The 9801-nt window shown below is 41.4% G+C and overlaps 1 protein-coding gene across 1 annotated transcript in view; it reads right to left on the bottom strand.

Moving 5' to 3' along the window:
• Positions 1-3569: 3569 nt before the first annotated feature.
• LOC134367560 (actin remodeling regulator NHS-like) overlaps positions 3570-9801 on the bottom strand; it is a 43698-nt gene continuing 37466 nt past the window's right edge. The window contains 4 exon segments of the mRNA XM_063084302.1: positions 3570-4179; positions 6760-6886; positions 7144-8431; positions 8434-9801. Coding sequence (XP_062940372.1) covers positions 3570-4179; positions 6760-6886; positions 7144-8431; positions 8434-9801 — 3393 coding nt within the window.

Genomic DNA, 9801 nt, shown 5'->3' with positions numbered 1-9801 from the left:
CTCCTTTATGTCTAGTGGCCTTTAAAACACTTTGTGAAACCCCAAGAATGCAATTACATAACAATAAAGATTCTAGAAACCCGTTGTTTAATTGCAGTCACGTTTATTTGCAGTTTCTGTACACACTTTCTAGGTAATCAAAATTCTCTGATACATTTTTTTGAGGGGTTCACAATGAAACTGTCACCGTTTTTACTAAAAATAAGTACAAGACTTAAAGTGTTGCACAGCTCTAAAATATACAAAGGCTTGGATTGAATGTAAACGTTGAAAACATCTTACAAAAGAAACCATCTTTGCAACAATTTAAAAAGTTCATATTTACAAATATTACAAAAATACAAAGTGGATGCAAGTCCATAAACCATTGTCTTTTTGGCCAGCATGAACTGGTTCTAGTACCGAAATAGTTACACTGTAACCTTCTTCATAACTTTAGATCTTTGTCACTCACTCACTGACCTTTGGCAAGAGCAAACAGCATGTTTTGTTTGCTACAACTAGTCCATGTCCTCTACTTAGCCAAAAACAAAAGAACAAAGCAGAATCAAAAAAAAACAAAAAAGAAAAAAATTCCCCCACACAATATAGACATGTTGTATACACGTAAAAGAACAAAAAATTGCATCAGTGCAAACAGAAGAAAAGTTTGGATTGATGTTCACAATACCTAACGTGTGTACCCTGCTTCAAGCCAGTAGTGATGTTGAAGACAGCCCTAAATCTTGGTCTTGTGTGCTCTGTAATAAAGCCATGTAGAACATTCCGGATTATTAAGGAATTTCTTGCTTTTTTACTCAGTTTGTTACTCAATACTCTTTTCCACAGTGAATTTAAAATCCCTCTTTCTTTGGGTTTTTTTTTAAATCTATGAAATATAAAATAGAGAAACTCTGCTATAGATTTTTAGAGTAAACAAAATAAGTAAAACTATTATAAGGGTTCTGTGACCATTACATATAGAAGGTATCTTATTGCCTCACAATTCAAGTCAATATGTATTTTAAAATATATATGGTACCATTACTTAAATTAATGTCAATAATAAAAAGGTGACATTTTTATTAAAGCCAATTCATGTGTTTTCTATTCAAGATTTAGAATCACTTTTAAAGCCCACATACCTTTCTTCATGCTTAAAAAACCCCTAACTACACAAAAGCCATACTGCAAACGAACTGCTTTTATGAAGATTACAAAAGATCACCTACTGTGACTGGAAATGATGGTTTCTTATCACATGTGTCTAAAAACATTATTTTTAAAATGTTGCCAAGTGTACTTTTCAAAGCATGAGATAGATTTATTCATGTTCCCATGTGGTGTCAAACCACGATGGTTTTCTTAACCAATGGGTTCCAATGAGAAATGACGGTCCATTTTTTCAAACCCCAAAACATTTTTCTTTTAATAAAAAGTATAAATAGCACTTTGTAAATTTCAAACCTTTTACCAGATAGCTTATGGAGCTTATCTATCCCCAGTGTGCACACACACATTCTTCTCTCTCTCTCTCTCTCCCTCCCTCCCCCCTCCCTCTCCTCTCTCTCTCTCCCTCTCCCTCCCTACCTCTTCCTCTACCCCTCCACCCCCAGCACCCATTTTACATACAAGGAAGACAAGAAATTAAGTAACACAATTCGGTAGCAAAAGCAAGTAGTAGAAGAAGCAAGACATTTTTTTTTCTTTCCAAACAAACAAACAAAACACCGACAGCAATCAGATTCTCTAATTCTTAATCTGTAACATCTTAAAAAGCGTTTCTATTGAAAGACATCATCTTCTTAGACCAAGTTTCTCTTTCATTTTGCAGGAGTTAATCCCAAAGCACAAACCCCTTTCACACCTCCTACTTTCCCGACTATTACTTGCATAAACTTAAAGCCAGCTGCTTATCAATTTCTTGGTAACCCTGGTATGTTCTATCACTCTAATCACATTCTCGACTTTCACAGGTCATATCCCTTCTTCGTTCTACTTTCTACCTCTCCCATTCAAAACCTATTCTGAGTACACAGCTGCTTATATTTCTGACATATGATTCCAAACATTAGTATCATAACATCAGAGGTGTAAAAATCATTTGCAGATTTCAGCTTGTAACTACATTTTTTTTCAGTTTTAAGACATGAAAATTCAAGTTACTTCAAGTAATTCAGCTTGTTTCCCTTCCTTCCTTTAATCAGAGCACTTGCCCTGACATTTCCTCTCCCACCCACCACCCTCCCCTTTTGCCATCAAGCAGATATAGTAAAACCAGACAAAAACTCAGTTGTATGTAGCATTATGAACCAGAGCTGTTCCCCATTCCCAGTTTAACAGTGAATATAAATAATGCATATACACATACCTGTTTCCCAACTACATTGTTCACAGTGTTATTTCTGTTCATTTTTAGGTAGCATGAATCTCATCAGCACAGAGAGAAAGCTTCACTGAAAACTCATTGCAGGTACTTACTGATAAATCAATAGCTCTGTGGCATGCTTAGGTTTTATCTTTGTTAGTTTAAGAACCTGGAGCTAATTGCTAAACTGTTTAAGGAATTTAGAGATTATAGTCATTAAATTATGACTGTTTATGTCCCCAGTAGCCTAATATAAAACATAACTTAAAATTAACTACTGTTTTCCCTACTCATTCTCTTTAAAGCAATCTATGGAAAAAATTAAAGTCTAAAGGACACTGTCAAATGCTGTTGTTCAGGGCATTGTATTGAGAGTTAGGACTTCTCTCATTGATTAAAAAAAAAAAAAAATCAAAAGCATGCTTTTCATTTTGTCCAAATTACCACATGGCAAATCAGCCACAAGTTGCTGTTAGCTTGTTTGGTGCTATAATTTGTCACAAAAATGATTAGGTCTGAATTCATTATTTTAAAATTAATCACATTTCAGTATATGACCTCGAGATCTCCTTTATTTCACCAGTTTAAATTCATATTTGAGGTTTATCACTCAGAAATAATATTGGTGGACATTTAAATATGGCATTTGATATGAAAATGGTATTCACAGAATACAGTCATTACACTATTTTTGTGTATTCTATAAACAGTTGGTGTGCCACATGTCCACTCATCATTGATAAATCTATTTACACATTTTTATCAAAAATATGGTATTTACATATGTGTAGTTCTTTCTTCTAAATTTTGCTTTAGTTCATTTTAATGTAAAAAAATACCAAACCTCCAGAGTAATTTAATCTTCTTAAAGAATCACGACAGTGAGGTCTTTATTTTCTGAACAGGCAGCTCTGGGAAAACTTTTTCTAGGTTTCATGAAAGCTAGACAGTTTTGTCTCCTCTATTATCACAACGAATGAGACTGGGTAAATCAAACTAAGCTAAAGCAAAACAGGAAAGACAGTGCAGCTACTTAAAACATGGAAACTGATCAAGAGTGACTAAACCACTTCCCATTTCCCCAGCGTATATTTGGAAATTCATGGCTAAGCAGCGATGCTACCCCATCCTCTTGTGACTTCCCTGGAGTCCCCTGTTCTGATCCTACATCCTCATCTAACTAGAGGTTTGGGCGTTTGACAGGCAGCCTGGCACAGGTAGCCTATGTGGAGCTCTGGGAGGAGCGGTCGTCGTGCGGGCTCCCGTCGGAGTTTTCTGTCTCTCCCTCGGAGATCGCCTGCATGGGCGTGTTGTACATCCGGCAGCGGACACTGTAGCGGCTGCTGCTGGCCGCAGGGGGGGCCCGGGAACGTCCAACCCTTGCCGATGCTGAGGTGGCAAAGTTCTTCGAGGAAAACCCTTCAGCATTAACTCGTGGGGAGCATGGAGAGAGAGGGGACAATGCCTCGGCCCCAGGTGACCCCTGATGGGCATCATCGGTGCTTTGAGGGGACTCGGCTGTGAGCTCCCCAGGAGGTCTGGGCAGGATGGGACTCTTCAGGATCTCAGTGGCAGACATGCGGTAACTGGAATCTGAGCGACTGCCTTTCTTGAGGAGTAACAGCTTAAACTCTTCGTTTGATGTGTTGGACTTTTTGGCATTTCGGTAGGTGAGACCAGGAGACCTCTGGCTGTTTGGGGTTGTCACATTGCTGCTGGGTGAAGTGACAGAACCCGCGCTGCTGCTGCTGCTGCTGCCAAGGGGAGCTCTCGATTTGCTTCGAATAGACATGTCCCCGGAATCTTTTCTTCCAAGTACTTTCCTCTTAGATCTTTTAAGAAAAGGAAAAATGGGGCAAAAATCTCAGTCCACATACATTTTTAAGAAACTAAAAGTGTTCAGTCACATTCATGCATCTATTTAAAGAGCATTTTCAGTGCATTTTATATGATAGGACACCAAGCATTGGGGCTACAGAGGTGAGGAGTAAGATACACGCCTTGCCCTTGTAGCACTCACAGCCCGAGGGAAAGTCTCTGAGAACCAGCAGACACAAATTAGGTTTGGGAGATGACAATTTCAGATCATGGCCGATGTGGAGGCTGGAGGTTCCAGAGGACTTATTGGGATGTTTTGCAAGAGTTTAAGAAAATACTGCTATCTCACTTCTGGTCACAGTGTGCTGAAGGACTGTAGCTTTTTCTTATTAAATCTGTCTCTGCAATACAGGCGAAATGCTCTGGTGTCCGGGATTGGCTTCCAAATAAAACCAGAAGGAGCAAGTGCATGGAGGTGTGCATGGGACAGGACTGGCCATAGTTTGATGGTTGATAGGCTTTGGTGATGGCTATGTAGGGAGGCATTAGATTATTCTTGTCTACTTTTTTCAATTCTTCTACATAAGAATAAATTAAATGGCTTTTTAAATAAATCAATCCATCTTTGGCTGCAAATACCATTTCCCATAGCTTCTTAGGAACATCCACAGCATATTAAGCAGTGAACCAACTCTCTGTGAGGAACTGAAAACCTAGACCGTCTCTGGAACTCTTAAGGAACTGTAAGCTCTCAAGAAAACAAAATAACTCTTGTCACTGTGGTATAAATAAATAAGCAAATAAATAAATAAACCCTACACAAATGCAAATCTAAGATTACCAAACTCAATAAGTCTACTGAACCTCGACCCCCATTGTTGATCTTCTTTTGATAACTAAGTAGGTGTGAATTCAGTGAATCTTCAGTGTAACTCAGTTCATTGAAAAGTATTGGCAACATGCTCGCTCTCACCAACTTAAAAATCCACAGGGCAGGGAAAATGTAAGCTTTGCAATTGGAGACCAGCCTGATTTTGGTGCACTGAACCTCTGTGGTTGATATCTTGCATATGCCAGTGTATGGCACTCCAATAAGGTAGTGTTTTCAAGCTAACATTTGCTTTTAGCATCTACCATATTCCAGACATAAAAATGTTATTTTATCATCAAAATCAAATATGTGAGCTATGGGTATCCTCATTTACAGTAAGGGAATATCTTCAGAGGTTTTAACTTATTCAAGACAGCATAGAAAGTGGCAGAACTGGGATTCAGATTCAGGTCTTACTGACTCTACTACTTACGTCCTGTCCACTATTCCAGACACTAGCATCTGGTTCTTTGGGGTTGAGTACCTGGCTCTTTAACGTACATAGCATTTTAGTAATTTGTCCTGGGGTTGAGGATAAACTATGGGGGATGGGGGAATATAGTCGGAGTTTAGACTAGACATCGAGGCAAAGAAAATTAAATTAATAATTCTTCACCCTCTGAGCAGAGAAGTGTGCCTACTAAGGTATACATAGAAGGTGTTTCTGACTGGCTCCTTTACAAAAGTTATTGAAAAGCAGTGCTCCTTCTTAATGAGAGAACTGTGTCAACAGAAAACAGAAGTTCCTTTAAAAATTAGAGTCCCAGCAAGAGAAAAGATTGTAAGCTTCTTGCAAAGAGTTTACTTCAAAAACGATAACTTCATGAGGTAGAAAAAATAATCCCCAAGCTCTGTCCCTTGGGAGTTCCATCTAGGTCCCCAAGGCAGTCATGTTTGTGAAATGGGTAGGCACATCATGACTGGCTAGCTCAGTTGGATGTGGGTTCAGTTTCCAAGGGCTAGTTCGTGCTGTATTCTTTGGTGACCAGCTGTAACAAGTATGCTTGCAAATATAGGCCACTGATCACAAGGGTGCAGGGGCCCAGATGAGAGTGTACATGAGCAGTATGGACACAACACTGTCCTGGAAAAGCAACCCAGAGGACAGCCCCTACTCGTGGGATGTGGGCATTATTGATGGAGTCGAAGGCCAGTACTATTAAAGAAATTTCAGTTTTAAGAAGAGAGGAAGAAGGGGAGCAATAATTAGTTGCTCTGAGCTATGGAATGAGCAGGTATATATACCATCTCGTCTCAAACTTGGGGCTCTGATTGTTTTGGTGAATCAGCGTTGGCTTGTCTCTGGTAGTGTATGATTACAGCTTTGAGCATATTTTTTAGGTTTAAAAAATTATCTAAAAGAGATTACACTAGAGTTTGAGCTTTCACTCTAAGTCACTCAACCACAAATGGTTTTCATGTAAGAACTTGTTCCAGAATATCTTTCCTTGGGAAAAAGCCTAATATCTTTTCTCAGCAGTTCTCATGAAAGTCTCTCAATTGAGGTCTATCTAAACGTATAGAAAGATTCATACTTCCTAACTTACATATAAATCTACCAATTTGATTTGGAAAAATAATTCTTCTTTGCCTGCTTTTGCTTTTGCTGAATGAATTACTAGTGTGAAAGGCTTTTCCATATTTGCATTTGATGAGAAGCACTTTAAGAAGCAAAGCCTTTGTTGTGCCTTTGGTTTCCGGGCACTTGGTAGTGCTGCCTCACCTGTGAATGACTGCAAATAAATCCTCAGTTGTTCGAGGTTTGTTTGGAGACACGAACACACCCTCCGCTTCGGCTTGAGAGTCTTCACTGAGTGGGGAAATGATGGAGTCATCGCTTGGTGATGATTCTTAAAATGAGAACAGAAACATCTTTAGGAGGAAGTTATTCAGTTACCTTACTGCCATTCTTAAAAATGAGATTATCTGTCAATGCTTAGTCCCTCAGTAACAAAAGCTTTTATCTCGATTGTTTTAATAAGTGGAAAGAACAGCGAGGCAAACCATCACCCAGGGCCATACACTATTATGAGGAGTGTAAGAAAGAAAAACTTCAGGAAGTGCCATGAGATGCATTTCCATTGTGACAAAGGTATCAACGACTGACCTTTCAATGAAGCCTCATCCACACCTTCTTGGGTCTCCTCCGCTCTGCCGTTATCACAGGCACTTTTGGGTGAAATACCTGAAGCAATATTTTCCTGCTCAGAACATTTTTCAAGGAATGGATTTACAGTTGTCATCTCTGATTCACAGCTGATATTCCCAGGCACTTTGTCGTGGTGGCGGCTCATAACGAGTTGATGCTTAAGCTGACTGCTTAAGTCTGCTGCTCTAGTTGGTGAGTTTGACTGAGATGTGATTGCATCCCCAGATACAGATTGTGCGACTTCCTCGCGATCTACAGAGGATGCCTTCTGTACCTGCTCTTGGATTCCATCTGAACCAGCTCCATATAGTATTATTTTACCATCCAAATCGTTTGGGCGGGCAGCAGAGACCCTCTGAAATCCTTCTGTAGAAAAATCATAGTTTTTACTTGGTGTGTTTCCTGGAATAGGCTCACTGTCTGTATGAATTTGGTCTTTTGCGACATTTGAATCTAGAAGATTGCTACCAGCTGAGGTTACAGTTTCTGGATTGCAATGATTCTTCACATCAAAAGTAGGGTTCTTTTCTAAATACAGCTTATCTGGTCCCATCTCAACTGCAGAGGAGTCTAAAAAGGACAGTATGGTGTCTTCAGTGGAGTACTGATGTGACATTGATTTCTTCGCTGTATGTGGCCTAATCTTACCTGGAGACAAGGCAGCCATTGTGAGAGCGTTTTCCTCTAAGTAGGGGAGATCTGTACTGTTGCCTTCTTTTTGCTTAACTTCTTCAGACTTACTGATGGACCTAAGGTTAACAGATCTCAGTACTGTTGGTGTAATTGCAAGGGACGGAGGAGGATTTGACCTCAGTGTTTCTCCCACTGTGTTCTGCTTATGAGCAAGAACATGCAGTGGATGACGGTGGTGGAATGGTTTATTCAAGACATTATGAAGAGCACTTAGGTCAAGATGGGTAGGAGGTATAATTGGAAGTTCAAGGTCTTTACTCAGTGATAGGGCTCCATCTTTTAAAGAGGGTTGCTGTAGTGAGGATTTCCTTTCTGGGACTTTAGGTTTTCTTTTGCTACCTCCAGGAGACAGCGGACCTGAAAAGAAAGCTGTAGGGAAAGAGGATGTTGGCGTTTCAGACTGGCTTGAATAGCCACTTGATGGAGATGCCAAGCCGGCCAGCTTTTCTGGTGAAGCCAGTTTAAACTCATTGTCAGCAGAAGGAAGAGATGGGGTGGTGGCTCTTGATTCTGATTGGGATGTTTGGGATTCAGAGCTCTCTGGAGATTTGATATGCATTCGATAACTGTAGTACCCGTAGCAGTGCTCGAATTAGATAAAGATCTATACGGATCATTTGTTTTCAAGTCATTTAGAAGCCAGAGGTCTGCATAGTGAGTTGATTCAGCACCTTCATCTTTGAATGGTGGAATATCTGAAGTGTCTAACTGAGGTTCCTTAATACCATGTTCACTCTGGTTCTTCCAAGAAGGTTCTTGCTTGGTGGGAAGATTGGCATTTTCCATTCGAGAAGGCTTGTTGGAGAAATCAAGAGGCAGCTTCATTTCCCTGGAACTGTGAGGCAGGTGCTGACCACTGCTTATCTTTGGTTCTTTCTTCTCAGAAATGTCTGCGTTTCCATCGGACTTCCTCAACGATGAGCTACGTTTAGGTGGGGTTGGCTTTGCCTTTGGTTTCCTGAAAGAGATGCTTGGTCTCCCCTGCCTTCTGTGGTCTAAGTAGTCCTGCCAGGCACAGTCTGGAAGACCAGGAGGAACCCCAACACCCTGGCCATTTTCGGGGCCTAGGGCTGCATAGTGACAGACATAGCTCTTATTACCTTTGAGACCACAGTCAAAGTGCATGGAGGTATAGTAACCTTCTGTGTCTACCAAAAAGTGGGAGCTAGTGTCTGCTTTGTCCGATGGAGACTTTTCCAGAAAGCTGTCATAAGTGGCCATGCTTGTGAAGCTCGGGCAGCCCAGGCTGTCTGCCTTGGGATGCTCAGGACTAAAATCCTGGCGGCAGGAGGCATAGTGCAGGTAATTCCACCCACTGTCGCTTGTGTTGCTGTTGTTGGGGTCATCCAGCAGATCTGCGACGGTGGAGGTAAAGGAGTTTGCCCGGTGACCTCTCACCTTATCTAAGTGGTCACCGTACTGCTCTGTTACGAAGACACTAGCATCCTCATTAGCATGAGGGGCCGTGTTTAGTGATAACTCCGAGTCACAGTGCGAAGAGCCAGTGAGGGGAGGAGAAGCTGCAGGAGGGATTGTTTCTGAGGTTTGTGAGGGGCACGTGGAGCTGCTCCCACTCCAGTTACCGCTGGATGACTGGTGGTCGTCTTTCTGGTCCATGTGGCTGCTGAGGAGGACGCCAGCCGTGGAGATGCAGTGGATGGGGCTTCCAAAGGTGTCTGAGTTGGAGGAGATATCGCAGCTGCCAGAGTCGGCAGCCATTCGGGACAGACGCGACCTCCCTCTCTCGCTTAACTTGTGCTGCGGGCTGTGAAGATGCTGAGAACAGGCCAGGCCCAGAGCAGGCTGGCGTTCCTGTGTGCTCGGACTGCTTGGAGCCTCACTGCAGTCATTAGGGGTCCTCTCATGGTCACCCACGAAAGTCGCTCCCTCTTCATATGTTGAGGGTTTAGCACCGACTTTGGG

The sequence above is a fragment of the Cynocephalus volans genome, chromosome X (genome assembly GCF_027409185.1).
Source record: "Cynocephalus volans isolate mCynVol1 chromosome X, mCynVol1.pri, whole genome shotgun sequence".
Lineage (NCBI taxonomy): Eukaryota > Metazoa > Chordata > Mammalia > Dermoptera > Cynocephalidae > Cynocephalus > Cynocephalus volans.
The sequence above is the reverse complement of the archived record's forward strand: the minus strand, read 5'-3'. Positions and strand labels throughout refer to the sequence as shown.